Below are 26,151 nucleotides of genomic sequence, written 5' to 3' on the forward strand. Positions count from 1 at the left end.
GAAAATTAGTGCATAGTTACAATGTGCTTGGGAACTGTTCAGGAGATTTAGATAGACCTGAGGATTTACAAAAAGGATCCTACCATTCTCTGTTTATAGTTCTGCTGAGTGAATATAAATTGTAAAAAATAAAATATGTCCAGAGCCCCAATTTAAATTTGGAAATACTGCTGAGAAATAAGAGAAAATGTTCAAAGTTGACCCAAAACATATGATCAGCAAACACTTGCAGACATTTTCTAACACACTCCATGCCTGCAGTGAAATGTAATCCAAAGGTCAATGTGAGAAACACAGCTCATGGATGCAGAAAATGCACCCATTTGCTCTCGGTCAGTAAACATCAAAATCCACATGAAAGGATTATCTTTTCTGTCTCATTCAGAAAAATCAGCCCAAGATTAAACCTCCAATTTAACACAAGTCCAAACACCCGCAGGGAAGCATGAATAATAAATCAAATTTATTCAAACACCGCTAAAAAACAAGGAGAAGACATAAGGTGAACACAGTCAGTTGCAAAAGAATTCACAGCCTTAAATTTTTGGGGGGTATTTTGTTGCATCATAACTACAAACGTAAATAAGATTTCTTTGTGATAGGCCAACACAAAGTAGGACATATTACATAAAGGGGATAGTGTGTTCAGGGTTAAGTGAAATGGTAGTTTTCAACCACACAGTGTTTTCCATCTGACCAGATAATTTTCTTCCACATATTTGTGTTCCCTACATGGCTTGTGGCAAACATTCAGTGAGATTTTATGGCTTTCTTCTTGGTTCTCCCATTTGTCATGTTACCAGAGCAGTGATGTCTGTAGCTCCTCCAGAGTTACCATACTCCTGGTGTCATTGAACTTTACTTAAGGGGACTAGAGTAATAAGTTTACAATTAAGCATAAAACATGTTAGTCTATCACATACAAACTCAATGAAATACATTGATGTTTGTAGTCGTGACATGAAAAAAATGTAAAAAAAGGTTTCTACATTAACGCACATGTTAACAAAACAGCATCATGCTGCTGCAACCTGGTATTAAACCGGTTTGCGATTGTAAATGATTAAACCACTCAAAAGAAAGGTTTTATTAAAAGCACTTTTTCCTCTAATATGAAGATAATCACTCCACCTTATCCCACTCAGGTTAAAACTAATTAAATGTGGATGGAACCACCTCCAATCACAGAAAATAAAACTACAGAAAGTGTTTGTCTTAAAAACCTCTTCAGCCGATGCATGTTTGTTTGACATGGATATCACCATAGAAACAAAATGTTCACGAGCCTAATAGCAGAACGAATTTATACCACCTGTGTCACATGAGCACATTCAAGTGAAGGTTTTCACCCCTCTAGGTTGTATTAACAAATTTGCAAATTATGCAATATACAAGAGAGCAGCTTTTCAACCAAAATGCCAGAAGGTGTAAATACCCACAATATACAGTATGCTTAGTAGTAACACAGCGCTATTTATAATTTAAATAGCTCTGCTCTCCTGACAGAGCGTCCATGAATAAATAAAAGAAACATTGTGAATGCTGATTAAACAGTGTTTGAAGTCTGCTCGAAGCCAGTAGTTGACATTATATGTTTATAAAGAGCTAAAACAATCTAAGAGCTATAAATCTGTCACTATGTGATAATGGGAAGCATGATGAAAAAGGATGGGACAAAAGCAGGAAAGCTGACTTACCCTCTGCTGGTTTAGCTGTGAAACAGACAAAGAAAAGTGTTTACACACATCATATACACCTCATACAACCCTTTTCAGAAATCCTGGTAAAGATGTGTTAAAAGCCTTTGAAAGATTTTGATCTCTTATTGAGTAATACTGTATGTGTTATCTAGATGTTTTCTTCTGGATAATAGGAATATTTGGGTTTGGTACAACAAAAAAAGACAGTGGATCCGAAGAAGATCCAAAGAATTAAGAAATAATAGTTTTTACCAAAATTATAATTATTGGTACCTTGTTAATAATTTGTAGCAATCATTTTCAATGCAGGACAGCACCTGGTCTTCTGAGCGTATAGAGAAAGGGATCTGTCACCATTCCTGTTTGTATCTCTCTAGATCATCCAGAATCAGGAATTCTGTCTTATACTCTGTTCTCACAGTGTTTGGTCCTAAAATATGTGTCCTCACTGAAGTCCTAGTGGCCAGTAGATTGAAGAGGTGTGACTCTGTGTCATGGATGTTTATATCCAAGGAGAACGTCAAAATAGTTATCAAGTAAGGATTCAAAACTGTTTCAATATATTTATCATAAAGAGATTTTAGGGGTTCTAATCATTATAACAGTCATTAGACATTAGACCTTAAAGGTATTTTCTAATTATATCTTGTTGAGAATATTTAAATAGATGTTTGCCTGGAGTTAATAGCTTTGTACAAAGTGGTTACTTCAGCAATGTTTTGGCACACATGTGATGTCTTAAATTTAAAAGTAACAGGAAGGTCCTCCTTTGAAATTTCATGTGCTACATTTGGCACAGATTTTTGAAACAGATACCCTGATCTGGCGATATAATTCAAAGGGTAAACCAGAGTCACAGAAGGGGTGCCTTTTTTAATGAGAGCTGCTGTGGGTGTCATTGTTCAGGCCTAATTTGGGTAAAAGCAAATTCTCAACTGAAATAGAGGCATATAATATACCCCAAGCTTCCCAAGTGTCTCTGTAGGGGTCACTTAAAGGCCAGGGACGGTATCTTATGACCTCCCTGAAGCCATGCCACGTTCTCTCAAGCTGCATGCACTTTCCTTGAATAGTAAGCCAAGTTGACCATAAGTGCTTCTCCTCTCAGTTAGGGATTGGCTTAAAACTCAGCTGCAGAAATAAAAAGATCTAACTGATATCTCCAATAGCACTTTGCTTACAGCTTTTAGCATGCTTTGCTTGCAAGTCGTTTTCCCTATAAATGAGAACATCAGCCGATATATTCGGAAACTAAACAGGTTGCTTTAAAAACTTCTTAGAGTCTGTTGGAGAACTCCACAACTGCATGGAGGTAAATCTGCATCAGCGTCTGCTCATATAATCCGCAGGGGGGGCAAAAGTCTTGATCATCTTCAACAAGTTTGGGATGAGACAGGGTAATTAACGTCTGCACAGCTGTTTCCAACAGTTTAAATGTTCCCGTCAGAGACCCTCTGTGGTACCATGTGCAGAAGACTCATAATTAGGCGGGTTTTTAATGTAATGTAGGTCAAGTCTGCAAAATACATAAATATGAGGGGGGAAAACTGCACATTTTGTTCTGTTACAGCAGGAACTTCTCTGTTTTTGTTAAACTTTTTCACTTTTTTTACATTGATTTATTCTCCTTAAACATTTTCATATTTTGTGATGTTACAGCCAGAAGTTCTTTAGATTTTTTTAGGGGTATCAGAGTGAGGGGGCTCGCACCTTTCTGATTTTCCTAAAATAATAGTGTCAATCTTTTTCTTTCCCTTCTACAAAAATGCACCAGTGTTAAACAAAAGTTTGGAGTTGTAATTCAACAAAAGGTTAGAAAGTTCATGGAGTATGATCACTTTACATCAAGGTCCTCAGATCAGATCAAGTCTTCACCTCAGTGTTTGTTTGCATTTCTATATATGGCTCTGACAATCTGATTTATGGTGTGTTTAGTGACTCAGACATAAAGACACTAAGAGTTTATGGCTTCATTTGAGCCACACATATCATAATACATTCGTTTCCCATTTCTTACTCCATGCCAAACCCACTTCTTCTGGGATTACACCATGTGCATGATAGAAGTCAAAATTATTTAGCAGAACTAATTTACCTTCATTGTATGTATTATTGTCAAAGAAGTTCTATTCTGCAGCCTGGGATTTATTTCCATATGTGTAAAAGGGTGTAGCTATATGAGGCCGAAGGTGCTAAAAGTATTAAATGAGAACAATTTCTATGGAAACTATCATATCTAGTCACATAAATATATAAAATTTGTATATTCAGAAAATAACAGTTCTGCGTCTTTTTCTTGATTTACAGTGCAAACAACACTTTTTTTCTGGTAAAATTAGATAATAAGTAATAATGTTCCTCTCAAGCGCTATTTTTTTTTTTTTATTCAATCAAAGAGCTCCCATGCAGGATAGGAGTAACCTTTTTAGTTTCGGTTTTATTATGGGTCATTTTGCAATAACCGGTTGTGTTCATCAGAACCATTATTCAATGACAGAGAGAGAATTAATCTTGTCATCATTTCAAGTCAAGGTTCTTGTTTCTTGACAAAGATAAACGGCACTGAGGGACTGGAAAAACTTCACAGAGCAGTTATGGTTCAATTTACTCTCATAGTGTTTCATCAGCACACAGTGATGAAGGGAATTATGATCATGAATCACAGCATCGCCTCTAACCATTGACTAGGAAACGGTCCTCCGGTTGATGGACTGCCTTGGAGCAGAGCCAAATTCAGAACAGTGCATCAGCCTGCTGACCAAGGAGGAACGTTCTGGTTAAAATTGGCAGATTACGTCATGATTTATCTCCTTTGGGACAGCAAGTTGGAATAGTAAAACCTGATATGCTGGGGTGGGGTGAAACTTGATGAACTTACATGGGAAAAAAGTGTGAGAGGTCACTGCTTATTGCAGAGTATTTTTAGCAATTAGCTGAGGGACGGGATCTGGCTGCTATTGAGTGAAGCAGCTCAAATTTTGTTTCAACATATAGGTAAGGAATTGGAAGTCAGAAATTTGAGAAAAAAATGTCATTACCTTGGATCAAACTGTAATTTTACTGAGCTGACTGGGAAATTGACTCCTGCACTTGGAGGTGATCTAAATGTATGAAGCATGCACAAACCAGTTTTACATTACAGTTGCAAGACATCTGCTCTTAGCAGCTGCTGCCTATCAGGTATGAAGTCTCAGGAAGTGAGCTGCAAAAGAAGGTTTGGATCTTCAGGGTTGCTTCCCTTTATATCTGCCTGACAGAGGCTAAAACGTTTGGTAAACTGTCTTACAATGAAAAAGTTGTACATTATCTCAACAACTCTCTTTAACCTCCTCTTATTAATATTTCTACTTTTCTATTTAACAACATAAGTCAGACCTGTTCATATAAATTATAAATATTAGCAGGTTTTCCATGAGAATAAACTCTATACAGCCTAAATATTTGCTTTAATGTTACACTTTTGGCTGTTTTGTTTGCATTGCTTAATTAATTTCTTCTTAGCTTACCTAGCACCAGATGTGGATGACTTTTCTAAACAGTTAGTAAAGCATTGTCATTGTTATATTAACCATGTCTAAGTTGCAAGACATGTATATGAAACCCTGGCTAACTACGTCTGTAGAAAGCTAATGCCATTAACCTCGGAAGTCGGAACTGGGAAGTCGGAGTAAACGTCATCTCCAGGTTGTAGCGAGTTGCATATAAAACACGTTGAAACATCTCGTTTCATAAACACTGAAAGGTAGTACGTGTACGACTGACTAAATGTTACATAAATAATAAAGAACTGCTTAAAACAGTCAAAGTAAGAACATTTTACTACTATTGAAGCGAAAAGCAGCCATCTTGACTGCGGAAGACGGGTATGGTTGCCCTGACTTTCCGACTCATAATTCTGACTTTCCGACTCATTCTAATTGAAATTTCCTACTTCCAACTTCTGAGTAAAAATGGAACGCACCATTTCTAAGGGTACTTTCACACCAGAGCTGTTTGGTCCTCCTTAAAGGACCAGGGAGTTGAGTAGATGCTAACCAACCCACCATCTGTAGTTGGTTTGGTCAATTATCTTGGAAGTAGGAGATGTAGGACAATTTTCTTCATGACTTAGAAAAAGTAGCTTTTAGTTAAAGACTCCAAAATCTTTTAGTGCAACACAATGATGCAACATTGGGTATTAAACACAGGTGATGCTGCACTAAAAACCTTGAAACAGGTGAAGACTGTGCTTCTCTTTACCATGTAATGAGTTGGAAACTAAAACATAAGCCCAATTTCCTCAGAACTCACAGCATATAATCTGCACTGTGTATGTATTACTAACGTAGTAGCTACTTAAGTAGAGAGAAACGTTAATGGTGTAGTCAGTGAGGATGACGTGGATGTAATTTACTGGTAGACCATCATGATGTAACAACAGGTGGATATGTGAAGATGTATGGCCTGTAAAGCAATCTATGGACTGAGATTAACTACCAAAATACAACTTGTATTAACAGGGAAGTTTTGTCTTTAAATCATCAGTGTCTTCATTAAAAATGTCTCTATCTACTCTAACAAACAGCACATCTTTTCTCCCAAAGAAGAAAATGAGGGATTTTAGTGGCTACTGTAAAAAATGTGGTTAGCATTTTGGTTATGAGGATATAACTTGGGGGATTAAATACTCTGACGTTTGTTACTTGCTACACGGTTTGAGTGTAATAAGTACAAACAAACCACTTATTCTTTCCTCACAAATCTGTACCGCATGTCATCATAGCAGAAAATACTGAGTACTATTTTAATATCCTTGAGCTCTGTTTTCATAAATGAACACTTTAAACCTGTCTTCTTCACTGTTATATCTGAGATTTTTCCACACATTTTGCAACATGCTTTAGTATTTATCAGCCTTGTGTATTTTTAACGTCAAACCAAAGCAGGGTATCTAAATTCAAGCATCAACAATGTGACTTAACCAAGTCTTCGTCTTTAATTAGGATAAATTATGCTGTTAGAACAAGTATCTGCATACCTTCAGGGACTGGCTCAGGCATGGTTATTCCTGCGTTGTCTCTTTTCTGCGGGTGACTGAGGGCTTGTGGGGCTTATTCCTTTTATTTCTCCCCTCTCTGTGTTATTCAAAGCTTCCCTGGAACTCAAATCCCCCCACACACTTCAGTGAGCAATGAGGTCTGCAGAGACTGATGACGTCCTTGAGGAGTTCAAGACGAAAGCACTCAGAGTGGGAGCATGAGACAATGCGGTGAAGTAGTGGTGAAAACGGTCTTGCAGATTTATAAACCATGAATTTAACAGACTAGCTAAATCTGTCAAGTTTTAATATCCGTCAGAGGAACATAGAATCCACCCAGAGGATCAACTGATCTGATTTTTGACCAGACTAATCTTTCAATCATCTCCTCTTACACTGGCATTTAGAGCTGGATAAACAAGTCTTTGCAGATAAATGTAATACTTTGACAGACGTGTTGCTTGGCTGTAAAAAAGGAAATACAGGCATAGACAAATGAGCAGAAAAATCAGTCAAACTGATGCGGGATAAACCTGACAGTTAATGCTCACCAACTTCTAAGAATTGTTTTCTGACTTGAATCTTTTATCTAAGAAATGTAGAAGCTTGGATGTCTCTTTTTTCACCATGCATTAGACTTATTTAATATGTTCACATAGATTATATAATGGAAAAAGAGAAATCCATCTGACAACCCTAAAAAATGTTTATGAAATCTTTTTAAGGTTGTACCCAAAGCATGTACCCAAGGTCTATAATATATATAGGGTATATAATATCGTATTCAATTCAATTCTTAAATGGCTGTGTTTGAAATAATTCAATGTGCTAAATAGGAAACTACAGCTGTAAAACGTATGTAATTAGGTAGAGAGTACATTATTTTGGTGTTAATTGTTTTAGCTCAGGTTGTGCAGTTGTTGGTGATTGTAGCCCCCTCTCCTGGTGGCTGAAAGAAATAGCACTTTCAAATACAGTTACTAGCACAGATGCTAACAAAAATGTTGTTAGGTGTAGTACTGTTATTGCTGTTTTTGTCTGATACCTTCCAGTTCGTCAGTGAGATTGTTGACATATGTAAAAGACGAAGAAGAAAAACGTTCTTATTCAGTGGTTACTGCTGCATCTTTTTATGAAGCATGCTTTGGACAACACTGTTTTGAAAACAATACACACAGACTGTACTATAAAACTTACTGGAGCCAGATGAACACGTTTTATAAGGACGAGATCAAATATAACACTGCTTTAACTGAATGTATGTCCTGTTTTTGAACAGGCAGTGGGAATTTTTTTTAAATATGGATGGTATGGCTCACTACCCAGGGCAGCATCTTGCTGGGGATGGCTTAAGAGCTTGAAAAGAAAAGAATTATCTCAGTTGTGCAGTCTCAGTCCACGTTTTATGTTGTCTAACGGCATGTCCATAGATTGAGAAGTTGCCACCCCCTGTGCTGTGTAGGTGCTTCTCTTTCCTGTTTGGCTAGAGGTTATATGTGATTGAGAAAGAGGGAGAGAGGTTGAAAAACAATTCCTCTTTAAAAGCAGGATTACGCTAATTTCATTCATAATATTCTAAATGGGCTAATATAGCTTAACATGGGCCTTCACATAACTTTGGGGTTGTGATAAATAGAGAGAAAAATCTTCAAAACGTATTTGGTTTAGTCTTGACCTGAGGATAATGGGAAAATCCCCCTCTATTTTTGCTTTTTTTTTCACTCTTAGGCATTTTAGATAATCAGACAAATGTTTTATATCAGGCAAATATAACCTGAGTAGGTACAAAAAGCAATAATAAGGGTAAAAAACTATCCAAACCAACCTGGTCCCTTATGAAATATATGAATGAACTTATTTTTTAGTTCAGTTTCAATAGCCCAGTTAGTGCCCAGTTAGTGCCTGACTTGAAAAATCAAGAAATCACTGGCCACTATCCTGCAAGAAGAATGGCTTTAAATCCCTCTGACCACTGTGCAGGACTTGTATATGTCATTCCCAAGATGAATGAATGCTGTATTGGCCGCAATAGGAGGCCCTACACCATACTAATAAATTATTGTGGTCTAAAACCAGGTGTTTCAGTTTCATTGTTCAATGCCTGTATCTGTAATCATGCAAAAGAATATTTGTACCTTGCAGAGGAAAACATATATGCATAAATAGCCTGAATAAACTGAACTTTGGAACAGTGGTACTGCAGGAAATACTTCTGTATCACTTAACATTTGGCAGAGTGATTCTAAGATCCTATGAGACAGAACAGGCATCCGAAAGCTTGTCATACAGCAGACTTGGTGTGAACAGTCAGCTTGCCAATGTTAGTAACTTTGAACCATGCAATATCACCTTATGCAGAAGTGAACAGGAGACGGACACCTGAATCTCCCCCACCGGGAGGTCAAATAGTAGGTCAAATAGTAGGCCTGTCTTAATTAGGCTCCCAGCACAAGCAGTAATGTGCCCCATCATTTACCAGCAATGTGCATTCATCAGCTGGAGCCGCTGTGGAGGCAGGGGTCAAAGTGTGAATCTGAGACTGTGCAGGAATGTTGGTCTATGTGGACCACCAGTATGCTGCATTTATAACTCCAGTGGCCAAAAAACCCAGAAGTAGTGTTGGAAGGAAAATAGTCTGTTTGTTGCTTGTATTTTGAATAAGGTTTGGCTGTATGTTATCTAATCACATCATTTATGGCTCTTTGTGCTCAGAAAAAGAGTTGCCCTCTCTTTTATTATTTAGTGTGTGAGCGGAACTGATATTGATCGCTCACTGCAGGGTTCTCTTAGGTTGAGCGCACTCCTCTGCACAGTGAAGATCATCTAAAACATGTTGACTTAGTCTTTAATATTAACCATGATGAAGGTATCTAAACCATGAAGAAGCTTGGAATAAATGCCTGAATGCACAGAGAAAGCTGAAGACACAGAAAAGTCTGCATGTATAATACTTTTCTTTTCACTGAGTGCATTTACTTAGAAAGTACTTAGAATAGTGACAACTACTCAGTTCAACTGGACGTTATTATACTTGGTATGTTGTGCAAGAAAAGTTCATTGAAACTCACTGCCAGCATGAAAATGATTTATCTGCAGTAGATCCAATGCGATTAGTCTGTGATTTGTCAAGAATCTGTGCAAGCACTAATTTAACTTGAATTTCACTAAAAATTTGCTTTGCATAGCAAGGATTCTAGCTGATGCAGAGTTTTACAAAGAAGTACTGCACAGCTGTGAACCAAACACAAAAGAGCCGGTATAATGAGCCCACTGCGCCAGGAGCTGAGAGATGCTCACTTACAAATGCTTCTCATTAGTACAGTTACGTTTCCTTAATTTTCCCACCAAGCACCCCCCTCACTTTAAAAAAGCAAGCTGCAGAGGTTGACTCGTTTTCGTTACTCATACAGTTTCTCTTTCTACAGTTCCTTGCTAAAGTTCTCACAAGCCTTGAACTTTTCTACATTTAGTCACATTACACCTACAAATTTCAATGTATTTTTGCTGGATTTTAAACAATAGAACATCACAAATTAATGCATACTTGGGAAGGGGAATGGAAAATAATATGTGTTCGGGATTTAATACGTTTGTACCCACTGTCTTGGCAATTTATCGCATGCATTCTTCCAGTCCTGCAGTTCCCTTATTCATATTCAAGTCTGACAAAAAAAAATATTTGGACAGACTTCTTATCAAGTTTGAAGATGACGGTTTGACAGTGTTGTATGTGTCTTTTTGTGTTATAGTGCAATACATTTTAAAGGTTTACCTGCAGCTTGGGGAATTGAAGTATAAATATCTGGGGACTTTCACAGAGAGAAAACGTTAAAGGCACTCCCAAATACAGTTTGCTATGAAAGTTTTTTATTCCTGCTAACCATGTTCTAACAGATTTTACTGGGCATTTCTGCTGGTAAAGGCTGCAGTGAGGAATCCTAATATGGCTCCTTCCAGGCCAAGTGACTGAAATGTTATATTTATGACATACTTGCTGACTTACAGAGAAGATGATGCTCTCTAGCTGCTCTTTTCACTCAAATGAATTTCAGAGCATAGCAACCAGAATGGTATTCTGTTATTTTGTAATCAGATGGCTAAACTTACACCCAACAGCTTGATGCATTACACAACTGATCAATGAGCAGATTGCGCAGGAATGACCAGCTAGTAGTCAAAGTTTTTTTTCTTTTTCATTTTTAAAAATATTTTTTTACATTATTCTGTTCCTTACCGTATCTATTTAAAAGACAGCAAAAGAAAATCTTAGTGAAATATGCATGGAAAAATGTCATGAACTTGCTGTTTACTTCCAGAAATGGTTCCATCTTGTGGATGTTGCAGCTCAATAAACCCTGAGGATGAACCTGTTTGTTCATATTTTTAAAATCAGCATTAAAGACCTTTTATTCACAAATTTAAAAAATAATAACCAGCACTTTTAGATTCTGACAAAACATATTTCCTGTTGGTTTATGCCAATTATGTTTATTGTTATTGTTGTCATTAATAATGTTGAAAGAACAATGTTTTTGGAATATAATTACACAAATGCAGCATAGCTTAAAGGTAAGATTTGTATAAATTATATAGGTTAGGTTTTTTTACATTTTCAAAATCTAAACTGCTAATTTAAATTGCAGTTGTAAAAGTAAGGTTGTGTTTTTGTTGATATCTTGAGTTGAAAGAGACTTTAAAAATCCCAAAATAACATTAATTTTATAAAATTATTCATCTGTATAGTTACCCAGCTACAATGTTGACTTTAATTAAAGGTTAAATGTTAATATGTTTTTGTTATATGTAAAAAGCAACACTATAGAACAGGAGTGCAGGATAAACTGTATCTTGCATTTGTGAAGAACGTTTGTAATGATCAAAGCTAAATTATTTACTGCCAATTAAGTTAAATTGTGTAAATCAAAACAGGCTGAAATCAAAAGTGATTTTAAGCATTGAAATATGTATGTACATGGTCACCAGTTAATGCCATATGACTCTGCTGCTAAGCAATGACATGCCGACCAGTCAGGTTGAGGCATAACTCTTATTATGACCGTTTCATGTTGAACAGCCTTCCTGCAGTAGAGGGTAGTAGAGATAAAAATGTTTAAAACCTTTTGTTTGGGTTTAGCTTTTGCCTTTTTAGTAATTAAGACTATTTATTCCTAATTGACCCAAATTAATTTGTGCCGTTACGATACTTCTTTAATAATTTTTATTCTCTTGCTTTTTTAGAGAAGTTTATTAATGTAAATTTCGGTTTGTTCGTTGTTTACATGTGCTATAAAATAAATTTGATTTTGACATAAACATGAACTTGAATTCTGATTGAATATGAGAGTCATGTGTAAAATGCCATCACAGTTTTAGTAAAAGTGAACCAGAAGCTAATGAATGAAAGATGTCAAAAACAAGACCACAGGCACAACACTCAGTTACCCTTCAACACCAACTTCTGTTGAATACTTAACTGTTTAGAGCGTTCCAACAGAGGAGCCTTATTGCTGCTTTTAAAGCTGTAGTTGGTTATCCAGTAGGGGGCGTACTAGTATCACAGTGGATAGTTCTGTTAAGTCACAATGAACATTCTAAAAACTACACTGTTTGAAGTGTTTTCTGTCTATGTGCAATATTATTTTCCTCCTAAACTTGACCTAAAACTGTTCAGTCACTGAGTGAAACCAGGATCTTTCCCTTTGAAGTTCGTTTTCGGTGGAACTAGTTGTTTGACCATCTCCTTCCTCATATCGTGCAGTTCCCTGGGACAACTTCACCTATAGCTGTTCCAAGCTGTAAAATCGTGCCAAATGGAAAATAAGACATTCATGGCCACCAGAACCATGAATGTATTTGAGCGTATTTTGGCTTTTCCTGAAAACATTGTAAATCTCACAAGTTGACAGAAACAATAAAGTGATCTTGAGTGGGGACCAAGAGCATGAAATAGATTTTTATTTGAATTCTTTAATTGAAAATGTAATTGTTCAGAAGCCTCTGTGGTGGTGTAGTGGGTTAAGTCTGCATCTTTGAAATGAGGGACCTGGGTTTTAATCTCAGTTGCTTTAGGAAGGGCATCTGGAGTAAAAAACTCTGCCGAGTCTGTGTGGAAGTTGTAGTGACTTGCTGTGGTAACCCCTGCAAAAGGAAGCAGCCGAAAAGGACTTACTAACCTAAATTGTCGGTGTGTTTAATGTTTGTTCGTTATCTCCTAATATTGCTATGAGTTGAGGCCTATAACCAACACTCATCCCTTCATGAAATATTGCAAGCATGGGCCTTCAGAAAAATCTGATAAATATGTATTTTCCTTTGCATCTGTGGAAGGAAAATTTGACTACAAAACTTCTTACCATATTGGATTTCCATTAAATTGAACCCAAATTTAAAAGTCAGACTGGATGAATTAAAGTGTATGGTTAAATAGTCTCATCTTATAATAATATGTGCATACAATAAGAGAATTGTTTTTGTTTATAGGAATTGGTTGTGCTTCTTTTCACACAAATTATAGTTTTCATTTATAAAGCAACTTCTCACAAAATTTACCAAATATTTCCAACACCAAAGATTACCAGATAAACCTGGTCCGTGTAACCAGACCAGGGGTACATTTCTAAAGGTATTATTGAGTGTTGAATGTGAGAAAACCAAGTTTGCATGTGCTCCTAATTCTGCTCAGCTTCTTTGTTTTTCTGTTTGCTGCCTTGAGCGAATGAAATGTATTTAAAAACCTCTGCTTCTTTCATTGAAAACCAAAAGCCATCAGCCAACAAAAGTCCCAAATTACCTGCTGTTTCATGTGCTTCACAGTAAAATATCCTGCATTCGACATTCATTCCATTAATATTAAAATTAAATTATTTTGTTTCAACAAGAAGGTCCTGGGTTTGAATCCCACCCGGGGGTCTTTTTGCATTGAGTTCGTATGTTCTCTCCATGCATGCAGGGATTCTCTCCAGGTACTCCAGCTTCCTCCCACAGTCCACAAACATGAATGTTAGGTCAACTGGTTACTCTGAAGATAGCCTCAGCAAACCTGCAAGGGTTGACAAAATAAAAATATGTCAAGGTTTGTACTTTTTAAAGTCTTATAAACCCTTGGGTTTCAAAAACAGTCAATATTTTCTGAAATGGTATGAAAATAGATTTATAATGAATAATTTAAATGCAGAGAATTGCCAATACTCACTGTGTCTCAAAGTTAGTTTTATTTTGTTTTCAGTCATCAATAAACCTTCTTAAATCATCTTTACCATTCTCAGTGTGTATTGTGCTTCAACATAACATGCTGCCTTCCCTTAGCAGAATGTAGTACAGAAAAAGTATTTTGCATGCATTAAATACTCTCTAAGATGTTTTCTTCTGAATATTCTTGCATTGCAATGAGCTTGTGTAAGATTATCTCACAAAGAACAGAAACTGAAGTCTAGCTGTCCAAGAAACCACTGAGTACAGGATATTTTCAGCTCTCCTCGTCCTCACTGGCCCTGTTTGTATACCCACATGTGGTCCAGTTTACTATCACTCAGGATCTTCTTTTATGTCACCAGCATAATCCTCTGGCTTTGTTTCTTGCTGTTAGCAGGGAGGGCGAAGAATGAAAGATCCAGAGCAGGTGAGGGTATGGAACAGTGACATTGATGAATTACTGACCTGGTTTGATAAGCTTATACCTCTGAATCATGATTTAGGATGTCACAGGAAAAAGTGTAGTTCAAAAAAAGTGTCTTTTTTATTTATTTGAATAAATTTGGTATGAAGGGACACCTCCTCTGTTTTGCTTCATTAACAAAAGCTTTGGCAGGAACAAAGAAATGTATTAATACTCTTTGTTTTTCACTTAAATGCATCATTGCAGGTGCAGCAGCTGGAAACCTTCTTTTGAGCAGTTTATTCAATATAAATCATCTTTCTTTTCATTTGAGGGTTAATAAGTCAAAATGCTTTGATCTTTAACAGTGTGGAAAACCCATAAACCAACTTCAGGTTTATACATCTGACTGTGTGACCCAACCAACCCGTCACTTCAGGTGTGTTCTTCATTCCCTGCTCCCAGTTCGTCTTTTGCTTCTTCTTCTTCTTCCTGCACCTTTATAACCAGCTTGGACAACAACCCAGCCTTAATGAAAAGTGTGACAAAGTCAAAGCATTTAAACATAATTTAGCAGCATGTACAGACAGACCTGATTTTATCAGACAAAAGCAGTTTAGATACATTTTTAGAAATGTTTCTAAAATTAGCATCAAGTTTCAGTTGGGACCATCCAGATATATAAGATAGCGGACTTTGCATCTGATTGAGAAACACATTGAGGCAGTTTTGGTCCAGTTCAAGGACAGAAAATAATCTTTAAACCACTATGAGACTCCCACAATTTCCCTGTTGAATACCTCTGCAGCCTGTAATTGAAGGGCTGCCAACAGCTGTATTGGCATGTGTACGGGATGAAGTTGAAAAGCATCTGTAATGTTTTCCACAAACTCTTAACGGAAATATGTCTTTATTGAAAAGATAAATTAATTATAAAAACAACCAAACAAAAAATATATATTTTAATATCCTCACATGCATGTTAATCACAAAAATTTATTATTTGTCTTGATTATTTAGATTTTATTAATATGTTACCAATACCAAACATTTAGCAATGTTATAACTTACATGAAGGACTCTATTTTTCATTTTTGGAGGTTTCTGATGAGGACCCAAAAAGTAACAAGACAAGGTGTGTGATTAACAGTGATGTGAAGATCTAAAAAAACAAAGTAACTTAGAAACGTACAGAAACTATGAAGGAAACTTCAGTCATGGGATGAGAACAATAGTAAAACCCAGCAAGGAACAATGAAAACCAGTGGGCTTAAATACTGTAGAGGTATGACTGTAACATACTAACCTGGTGAGCATAAGTAACAATGGATGGTAGCTGAGTGGGAAACAAGGCTAAGAAACTAAGGAGAGTAGACTCATGAAACTTGGAACAACACCACAAAACAAACAGAGCTAAATACAGAAATTACTTAAAATACAAGATCCAAAATACAGTTAATTTAGACAAATCCATGGTGTCATGATGCTATTATCCTGAAAATAACACTTTATTTTTACTATAGGGCTGGTTTGGGGGGCGAGGGGGTTACAAATAATTATTTGTACTTTATTTTCAACAGGACATTTGTTTCACATGCAGGTTTTCAAGATACAAATTAACTGAAGAGGAAATGAATTTGTATTCAGAAGGCCCATTGTATGGTATACATTGCTAGATTTATCATTTTATAGTAACTACTCATCCCCAGATCTAGCAAAACACAGAAAATTAATTGCATTTGTTTGTTCACATCACAAGGCAATAAAAAAGCAATAGATTTCAATAAATGTGAGCTTGAAACTGTGTATAGAAATAATTTGATTTGTTGTTTTAATGATCTATTACTCATGATATGTTGTAGAAGCAGGTTTGTTCTGTAGTAGTTGCTTAACAGATAATCTAAGTTTGCACCAAATATAAATATAAGTTATTTTTATGAAGACCAGTTACTTCATTAATTTCTTTGTTTATTTGCTGTTAATTTTGTTTTTGTTATTTACTGTAAAAAGAAACATCGGCTTTGAATTTATTACGTTTTTGAAGTGTAGTTCCTCCTGCTGGTTGTTCTGGCAAACAAATACGCCTTTTGTTTAAACTCCAGAAATAATTACTACTCTGTGGTTAAGCTACATATTTTGTTAAATTACCTGTTTAAGACTCGACATTTAAAGCTTAGGACTTGGTCTTGACTCAGGACTTGCATTTCTTGACCTTGGACTTGACTTGAGACTTGCATGTGCAAAGAAGAATACTGTACTAATACTAATAATAACTAATATTAATTAAAAAAAACTTAGTTTGATCATGTTCTTGAATTCTTTTCCAAGTCCTTTACCTTCTCTAATTTTAGATCACGTCATGTGTTTACTTTAAACCACTGTGGCTTCACATTAGGTACAATCTGTATTATTAAGAAAGCAAAACAGAATCTGTGAGAATGACTGCCAGTCTGTCATCAATTCTTACATAATGCCCCCTGATGAGTTATGAATTGGTCGAAATTAGAAACACATGAATACTCATCATCCCCGGTCCCCTCGCTCCTCTTTACATTCAAAAATTCCTGTGGGGCTCCTACAAACCTCCTCTGAAACTGTAACGTGTCTGGTATGTTCTGTTTAGTGTTTCTGCTGCACGGCAGTCGGTCACCTGCTCAGGCACGCAGGAACATAAGAAGGACGGGGCAGCCTTGACATCAGGTTGGGCTCAGGGCCAGTAGCAGTAAACACCTCCAACACTCGGCCTGCAGAGCAAAGCTGAGAATGGGTTTACGAGCAGTCAGACGCTTTTTATTTTATCCTGCTTTGTATGATCTGCGATATTTGTTATGGCAAACCGTTGTCATGATAATGCAAGGCAAGTTTGTGGTTACATATGCTGTAATGGGAACCAGAGAACTCAAAGTCAAGTGACAGTTATAGCATTTAGAGCAGATTTAACTATACAGTGGAAAAAATTTTAAAGTAAAAAAGTACTTATTGTTTAAACTCCCTGTTGGGTCAAGTGTATACTGTATACATGTTTTTCCTTATGTACAGCGCCTTGAGTGCCTTGTTGCTGAAAAGCGCTATATAAATAAACTTGACTTGACTTGCTGGAGTTTTACATTGATACTTAAATAAACTGTAATGTTCTGATATGCTTATGCAATTTATTCCAAAGGTAACACCCTGATCTGCACTTTTTTCATATGCATACGCCCATTCAGGTAATGAAGAAGAGAAGAGTCATTTTGGGAGAAAGATCTTACACTGAGATAAGCATCATAATGTGATCACAAAAACTGGGAATGTTTTAGCTGTAGTGTGGAAATATGGACCGAGACCATGTCAGAGAAATGCACCAGCTGGCATTACAGTCTCAAGTACTGCATCAAATTTGATAAAGTTGAAGGTTGGAGATGGGAATGATGTCACAATTAGGTTGACATTTTTCCAGTTAAGGTCAGAAAACAGTGGGATTTGCTATATCTTTTGGTGCTGAATGCTATTAGCAAGACATGCCGATAATATATTTCTTTCCATTTTATGCATTCAAATACAAAATGAACATGTTTACAAGTGAACATAGTTCGCAGCACTGTGTGACCAGTAGCGCCTGCAGCTGTACGGCTGTATGCACTGTGCGTACCTTGAGATTTAGCTTTGATTAAAAAAAAATCTATTATTATAATTATTTTACTTTTTATTGATTTCTTACCAACGTTTTGAACGTAATAAAATAAGAAATGGTCTTTTGTGTGAAAAGGTTCTGTACATACAGCTGTGTGCATCTGTATGGGTGGGTGCACGTGTGTCCTGAATTAAAATTTATTTGGTTAGATTACTGTTGCTTATCTGGCTGGTGGCCCCTTTTATTCCCAAATGTACATACAATAGTAAAAGTTCCTTTGACTATGTCAATGTCCACTGACTCAGCAGAGCGGACCTTCAGCATGCTGAGGCGCCTTAAAACGAATATCTGCATCACGTTGTCAGACACCAGGTTCACTGCTCTGGCCCTGGTGAACATTCACCCTAAAATCAACATCGGCAGTGAGGAGGTGCTCAGGTAGTTAGATGCGACAGGCAGGAGGAGAGTTCGCTTTGAATAGAAAGGCTTGGTTTTCCTTTTTTTCCTTTTTATTATTATTTAGTGTAATTAGAAACAAATAGGCTATGCAGGCATACAGTACATATGTTTGTGTGTGTGTGTGTGTGTATGTGTGTGTGTATGTGTGTTCTTGTACATGTTGCTGAGTGAGAACCATTTTTCGTATTTTTATCGCAAAGTGAGGACATTTTGACAAAGTGAGGACATTTTCCTGGTCCTCACTTTTTCAAATTCCGTTCTTGGGACAGGGGTTAGGTTTAGGACTAGGGTATGAATTGAGTTATTGTTAGGGTTAGGGTTAAGGTTAGGGTTAGTGTTAGGGTCAGGGTTAGGCACTAAAAATCAAGGAAAATGAATGGAAGTCAATGGAAGTAACCGAAAAGTCCTCATAAAGATAGTAAAACACGGATGTGTGTGTGTGTGTGTGTGTGTGCATTGCATGTTGGTGTGATTCAGGACCTTCGGGTACGTGGTGCGATGTTACTGTGTTTGTGTGCCAGGCGTGTCGAGGTTTTGTTTGTGTTTGCATGGGTCAGGTGCGGTGATGGTTTTGTGTATACCCTCTGATAAAATCCTGCAGCGCCTCTGTGTGTGACACTGGTTAAACCAGGTAAAAACCATCAGGAGTGCTAATAAAATGTTAATCCCAGCAACTTTCACTAAATTCTCTATGAATGCAGCCATTTGAAAACCAAACTCGCGGTGAGCTCCAACTTTCCCAGTCAGAATGCACCATAACTGTAGCCATTAAAATCAGGAAAACTGGAATAAAACTTTTCCAGCCTCACCGAGTTCCTTTTTTAAACTCTTCATAGACTTTTAAACATTTAATGTTTAAAACATTTAATCTCTAAAATAATAATCTGGGTGATGGCTGCCAAAAGGGGGAAAAAACTATAAAAAATAATGAATTACAAATGTAATACATTTAAATCTTTGTCTTAATTTTTTAGCAAGCTTTAAAAGGAATGAACTATGATGCTACTGCTTTTCTAACTTGCTGCAAGGACTAGCTGTGCTGTAGTGCCACCACTACCTTATACGTAAACAATAAATGGGTTCAGCAGAGGTTTTATTCGCCTACAGTCATACTGACAAAATGTTTGTTAGCATTTTACACACAGCTTTCTTTACTGCTTCTTATCTGAAAGTATACATTTTGTTCCATTTAAATGGAAATGGAAAGAAATATAAGAATTACTTTCACATTAGTTCGATTGTTGTCGCACAAGTTTCTGTTGCCATTCTGAGTCATCCTGAATTTGTCACTCATACACCAACTACAAATGGTTCACTGTGTCAAAGTGTTCCAGCTTTATTTACATCAATAGAAAAGACTTCATGAACATGATGCTGAGTACTTATCTGAAAGGTCAGAGAGCAAGTTTCCCTCAAGCATGTTGAAAAGACAGAAGATCTTCATTCCTTTAGAAATGGAACCAAGGGATACAATATGTGGCAAGAGATATTAGCTTTGTCTTACTTTATCTCTAAGGGAGTGCCCAGCCACCCTGCAGGGGAAGCTCATTTAAGCCGCTTGTTTCTGGGATCATGTTCTTTCGGTCATGACCCAAACTTCATGCCTATAAGTGAAGGTAGGAATGTAGACCAACCAATAAATTGAGAGCTTCCCCTTTCGGCTAAGCTCTTTCTTCACCACAATGGACCAGTACAAAGTCCTCATTACTGCAGAAGCTGCACCGATCAGTCTGCCAATTTCCAGCTCCATTGTCCCCTCACTTGTGAACCAGACCCTGAGATACTCCAACTCCTCCACTTGAGGCAGGAGCTCCAAACTCTCCAGGTTGGAGGAGAGCCCAACCTTAAATGCCCCTGGTAGGCTCTACCATGGCATACAGGCTCCAGGTGATGTATCAGACAAAGATCGGTTCAGAAGCCTTTATGTGGCAGGTGATGTTGTCCGGCATAATAGAGCCGGGGTCCCACCAGGAGACAGGCCTGGGGTTGGGACTTGTCATCAAGCTCCTGGTGGCCGGGTTACTCCTCGTGGGACCCAGTCGGGCCAAGCCTGATTGAGAGACGTGAGGCCATCCCCCAGTGGGCCCACCACCTGGAGGGGGAACCTTGAGGGACCGGTGCAAAGAGGATTTTAACACATTTCTGGTGGAAATTTGTAAAACAAAACAAACTGGTTTGCCATGTTAAAAATAGATAATTTCATTTCACATATATCACATATTATATCTTACATCTTATATGTGACTACATTTTTATAGTTCAAATGTTATTTTTGCCAAATATAACAGAAAATTAACCTTCAAACACAAACAAGTACATTTTAGATGTTTTCCGGTAGTAAATAAAGTTACATAATAATTTTTCTTTACTCCAAGTTGCAAAGCCTGGAGCTCACGTTTTTATTACCGTTATTTATAAAGGATGAATCTCATCGAGAAATTCATTCATTCATTTTCAAGTGAGACCTGTTGCTTTAAATGTGACACCAGGAATGCTCCTGTGGAAATATATTGCAGAGACATAAAAGAATTCGCATAAAAGAATGTATCCATGTGCATAGGCCTGTGCACAGACATATAGTGTGGGTTTGTGCACACTGAGGGTCCCAACCTGCATCGATGTTGTCACTGTGTAATGTGACAAGGTCCTCGGTGGTACAGAGGAGGGAATGAGGTGGGGTTTACTTGGTAAAAGGGGCGTCCTTCAGAAACCAAGGCCTCCATCTAACCTTTTAAAGGTAAAAAAACCACCTTAGTGCACAGCTCTGATTACAAATCTCCGCCCTTCCTTTTCCTATTGGTAAGAACAGGTATGCTTATGCGTATGTCTCCATCAGCTTCACCTCTGCATGGCATTAAAGGTATATATGGGAAGCCTTAAGCTGTTGCAGTCTGCCTAAAAGAAATTCATTCTCATCAGAGAGATAAATTACATCTCAGTTACAGACAGGCTCCTGCAGAAACTTAAAGAAGAAGTACACCCTCTGATTCAAGATGCCGACCAACAACAGAATCATCTCTGAAAGCCGAAAGTCAGATAAAGGTGAGTTTTCTGTTCATCATTTTACTTAATAAAAAAATCTATGCAGTACATTTTATTGCCCGACTTCACTATAATATTCAACTAAATATTTGGATAAATTCACAGCATTAATGTTTACTACATCTAATGCAGTATATTATGACAGTAATCTCACTCCGTCTGCTGCGTTGTGGCTGTTTATTATCTTCTGAAGCAGATCCTGAATGAACGGGTCATTGGAGTTTATGTCTCCTTGGAAAGCGATAATTCAATTAGCGATTTCATGTCTGTCATTATTAGGGGGTGTATAACAATTTTATTGCCTGGCAGCAGAGGTCTGCAAATGGCAGCATCATCGGTATTAAAAAGATTTAACACCCTTGCTGTATGATTGTAACACTCTGTGTGTACAGTAGACTATAATGTCATTCTTAAAAAGGTGGTGACAGCAGGATTAAACAGCCAGACTTCTAGTGAAGAGATACTGCTTTCTATATATATATATATTTATTTTTATTTTTATTTTTTAAAGATTTCCCACTTAAATGCAGTCATGTAGCTAGTAGGAGGTAATCACAATTAATAGATGGGAGTGTCTTTCAACCGCTAATCTGAAATCTTAAAGAAGACTTGACTGGGACCCAGAGTGGAAGCCTGGGCTCCAAACAGGACATCTATAACGGAGCCCTGTTGAAGTTGTTTTTAATTATAATACTGACTGATTTTGGTAAGTTTTCCAAACTTTTACAGACATACAAATCAACATTCCTCTGTCTTATTTAAATAGCTTGTCTTCTTGTGCTTCCCATTTTAAAGAGTGGTTAAGAGAAATGCGTCCCTTCTCATACCATGTTTATACTTGAGCGAAACTAGATATGGCTTACTAGTTGATATATAAACTATATATATATATATATATATATACACACACATATACACACTCGTGAGTTATGAAACAGTTCAAGGACTCAGACACTCCACAATATCAATCTTGCATGATCAAAAGGTCCCATATGAGTTGACACAGGGGCACCATTTAAGCTTTAGTATTTAGGTTGGTGTCAGGTTGTAATGAAGCCATGCAAAGCTGTTATTTTCATCAGTTGGGGCATGCCCAGCCAGGTGTCCATCCTCTCAGGCTTTTCTGCGTCCAATCACCAAAAAGATTACTATTGACAGATGGATGTGACACACATACTGTGCGGTGTAATTAGAATCATCTCATGGACTGTTTTAAAAGTGTGGACAGGAAGAAATGTATGCATGGACTGAATGAGTACAATGACACCTTGAGCCCGCTTGGATTTATTTTAGTGTAATCAGTGTAGTAATCTTTGGCTCCATTCTTAACGTTCATACAACTGTTTCATCTTGCCTGGATACACTAAATGTTCTGAGATGACTGACGGTGACAGCTTGTGTTGGATCTGGTGAGAACTATTGAAATAAATAATTCATTACTTAGGTTTGCCAGTTTTGACATCTTAATGCTAAGAGCTTTAAGTGCTCCCTTTAATCTCCATCATTTGCAAAAAAAAATTAACTGTGATACTAGTTAATCATGCATCTGGTAATGGTAGAAGCATCAGTAAACTAGATTAAAACTAGATTAATTTAGATATAATATTCACTTAAAGTTTACTCTTATAACAACAGCTTTAACTTCTTTAGGGTTGATGTATTTAGAAAACCTCCCAGAAATCACCTGCTGCTATTTACAAAAAGCACACGGACATTGGATCATGTTGCCCAGCATATCTGATTTGTACAAACAAATCATATCAATCATCTCATCTGCTCTGAGCTTGGCAAGAATGATACGTACGCTTAAAACATGTGAGATGTCTGGGAGATTTCCACCACCTGCCATCAATCCGCCGCAACCTGAAGTCATGATCCAAAGGAAGCGGATGGTTTTCCAAAAATACACCTATTTAAATCACTTGCTGAAAAATATCTGACTCCTACTTTTGCATTATCACCACTTTGAGAGGTGGGATTCTTCATAAAATGAAGCCATCAGCATCTACAACTGCTCTTTTAAGAAACCTGCATAATATGAGCTACAACAACATTTAATTTCCCTTTGGGATTAATAAAGTATTTTTTAATTTAATTTTGAATTTAATTTGAATTGAATTTGAAATTAAATTCAGAATAATGAAGAACTTGACCTCAGTACATTCTGATCTAATTGAATTAATGACCAATGTTTTGTGTTTCTCAGTTTCTGCACCAAAGACAACCAAAGCTGGAAACATGCTTACAGGTAAGCAGAGTGTTAATCACAGTATTATTTTATGATGTATGAAAAAACTTTATCAGTGCAAACCCAGTTTTTGTTTTATTCTTTAGCAAAGATCCCTGTCTACGAGCCAAATATTCCCGAACCAAAATGCAGGACGGATCTCATCAAATGTAAGACAACCTTTCCATAAAACTTTATAGAGGTTTCCATGAAGCCGTCCAATCTCCTCCAATCTTTTCCAGTGGTTTTGTCTCACAGTTTGCTTTATTTCTGCACTGGATTTAGAAGGCATGCCTCATCAAACACATGCAAACACACAGTCCCTTTAAGTACAGTAGATGCCTTAGAAAGAGTAGAGAAAAATATTTTACTTTGTAATACTGTTTCAGTATCCTGTGAGAATAACATCTAACTGCAGGCATTATGTTGGATTTCTATTTCTGTATCTGAAGGGTTTCATTGATTTGTTTTGATATAAAAGCATTTATTGAAAACAAAAGTGTGTTAGTCTATTGAAACGTGCTGTACTGACTGTAGAGCTGCTGCTCCTCCACAGCATGAGGAGTCCATTGAGGTGGCTCGGGTATGTGTTTCTGATGCCTCCTGGGAGTCTGGATGTCTCTACTGAGTCTGCTGCGCCAGGAACCTGGTCCAAGAAGCAAACAGCTCGGATTTTTTGACAAATGAGTTATTTGCTCTGGCTGTCCTTTACAGAACTATACATAAATATGGGTAGACCTTCTACTAAATGCCAAAGAGATGATATTTGTAGAACTGTTGTGGGAACAGATCTGCCTGTGCTTACTGGTTTAGCATTAGGAGACACAAACTCATGTTTGCACACATTTAGTGCCCACAAGTACCTTTGAGAATGTACACCTTACTGCTTATAATTTCACAGTACTCTCCTTTAAGTTATTATCCATTCCTGTTATTTCAGACTGGATTAGCCTTTCTTTGGATGACAGAACAGCCAATAAGGTGCTGTGGATCACAGATGGTGGGGCTAAAGTAGCTCGTATGACTGATGACATCACTTGTCCAGTCTTGGACAGACCCGAGAGATATGAGTACACACCGCAGGTAAAAGAAACAGATGTGATTATTATTTTTCTCAGAATTTCAAAACAGGTGAAATAACATATGACTGCCCTATTACTTCATTTAACTGGTTTGGTATTGCTCTTCAGTTTCATGATATTTCCTTGAAAGCACTTCAATGTTTGTTTGTTCTCAAACAGGTTCTTTGCAAAGAAGGCTTCCTGGGTTCCCGAGGCTACTGGGAGGTACAATCCTCTGGATGGGTCGTGATCGGAGTAGCGTTTGAAGGAGCAGGAAGGAGGAACAGTGAAGGGCCCTGTGGCTTTGGAGAGAACGAGGAATCCTGGGGTCTTGAATGGAGCGGTTCCTGCTATCAAGTTTGGCACAAAGGGCAACGGAAGGAGATTAATGGGATTCCCCATCACTCCACAATAGGTGTCTATGTTGACCAGCCTGCTGGTATACTCAGCTTCTACGCTGTTAAAGAGGGAGAGGAAGGTACAGCCAGAAAGGAGGTTAAACCTTTGCACCAGATCAGGAGTTCCTTTAAACAGAAATTGCTGCCGGGTTTCTGGGTGGGAACACACTCTTACTGTTTGATCCTAAAGAAGGAGGAATAGAGGAATAGACTGACATTAGAAGACCAGATAAAACAGTGAATAAAACTGAATCCTGCATCAGTGAAGGTTGCTGCATGAATCCTATTGAGATAAAGCAAGTAGGAAGACAGCTTTAAACAAATATTACTAATAACACCAACGAGGTTAATTTATACATCTGGTTCTATTTTTTTTTAGTTTTTGTCAACCTAAAACCTAGATTTGTCAAAATCCCACATGCACATCATTGCCACTGTATATAAAGTATCTTTGAGAGACATTTCCAGTTAAATGTTATTTTCTATACTGGTATAATAAGGTAAAGTGCAATTAAGTAGCAATTTTGAAAAGATTGTGGAGGGGAAATTATTTAATTTACCAAGAATCTCTGAAAGTATCAAGAGGCAAAAGAAATTATGGTTTTGGTTGTTTGTATTGATACTACATAGGGAGTGTCATCTCAAAGCACACACAGCACTCTGGGAGTGAGACTCAAAGCACTTCCTCTGATCTGTAGTATTTCATAGCATGGTAGGTGTGGTGGTTGTACAATATCTTTTAAAACAGGAGACCTGTGTTAGTAACACAGAAACCTATTGGTCTAAACTTTCCAAACACAAGACAACACAGTGTGTACTCATGGGTACATCTGACTGCATAAAAGAAGCTACACAAGCAATAATTACCAATAAGAAAATTGTTAGGAATATTTCGCTAACCGCTCCATGTTTGTACTAATATATTTGTATCATATTACTGTATGTGTTTTTTTTTCCATATACTTTGCAAAGAATGTATACAGTTATGTTGAGAGTGTTAAATAGAGAAAGGTTTAAATAAATTATATACCAGCAATAAA

At 37.2% G+C, this 26,151-nt stretch overlaps 2 protein-coding genes across 5 annotated transcripts in view; one reads left to right on the plus strand and one right to left on the minus strand.

Annotated features, from left to right (window-relative positions):
* The window catches only part of mybpc2b (myosin binding protein Cb), a 33,299-nt gene extending 26,469 nt beyond the window's left edge, over positions 1-6,830 (minus strand). For 2 of the 4 annotated variants that reach the window (XM_047376948.1, XM_047376946.1), the window contains exons 1-2: positions 6,718-6,826; positions 1,698-1,712 (exon numbers count right to left, since the gene is read on the minus strand). In XM_047376948.1, coding sequence (XP_047232904.1) covers positions 1,698-1,712; positions 6,718-6,739 — 37 coding nt within the window. In that variant the 5' untranslated portion in view covers positions 6,740-6,826. Of the gene's footprint in view, positions 1-1,697; positions 1,713-6,717 lie in introns of all 4 variants that reach the window. The other 2 variants (XM_047376947.1, XM_047376949.1) reach the window with 2 other exon arrangements.
* A 14,398-nt stretch (positions 6,831-21,228) lies between these two features.
* On the plus strand, positions 21,229-26,151 carry LOC124874868 (stonustoxin subunit beta). Its single transcript, XM_047376471.1, has 5 exons — positions 21,229-21,425; positions 23,632-23,673; positions 23,760-23,822; positions 24,593-24,735; positions 24,894-26,151. The coding sequence occupies exons 1-5, from the start codon at positions 21,377-21,379 to the stop codon at positions 25,311-25,313; spliced, it is 717 nt and encodes a 238-aa protein (XP_047232427.1). The 5' UTR covers positions 21,229-21,376; the 3' UTR covers positions 25,314-26,151.

This window comes from Girardinichthys multiradiatus, chromosome 10, assembly GCF_021462225.1.
Source record: "Girardinichthys multiradiatus isolate DD_20200921_A chromosome 10, DD_fGirMul_XY1, whole genome shotgun sequence".
Classification (NCBI taxonomy): domain Eukaryota; kingdom Metazoa; phylum Chordata; class Actinopteri; order Cyprinodontiformes; family Goodeidae; genus Girardinichthys; species Girardinichthys multiradiatus.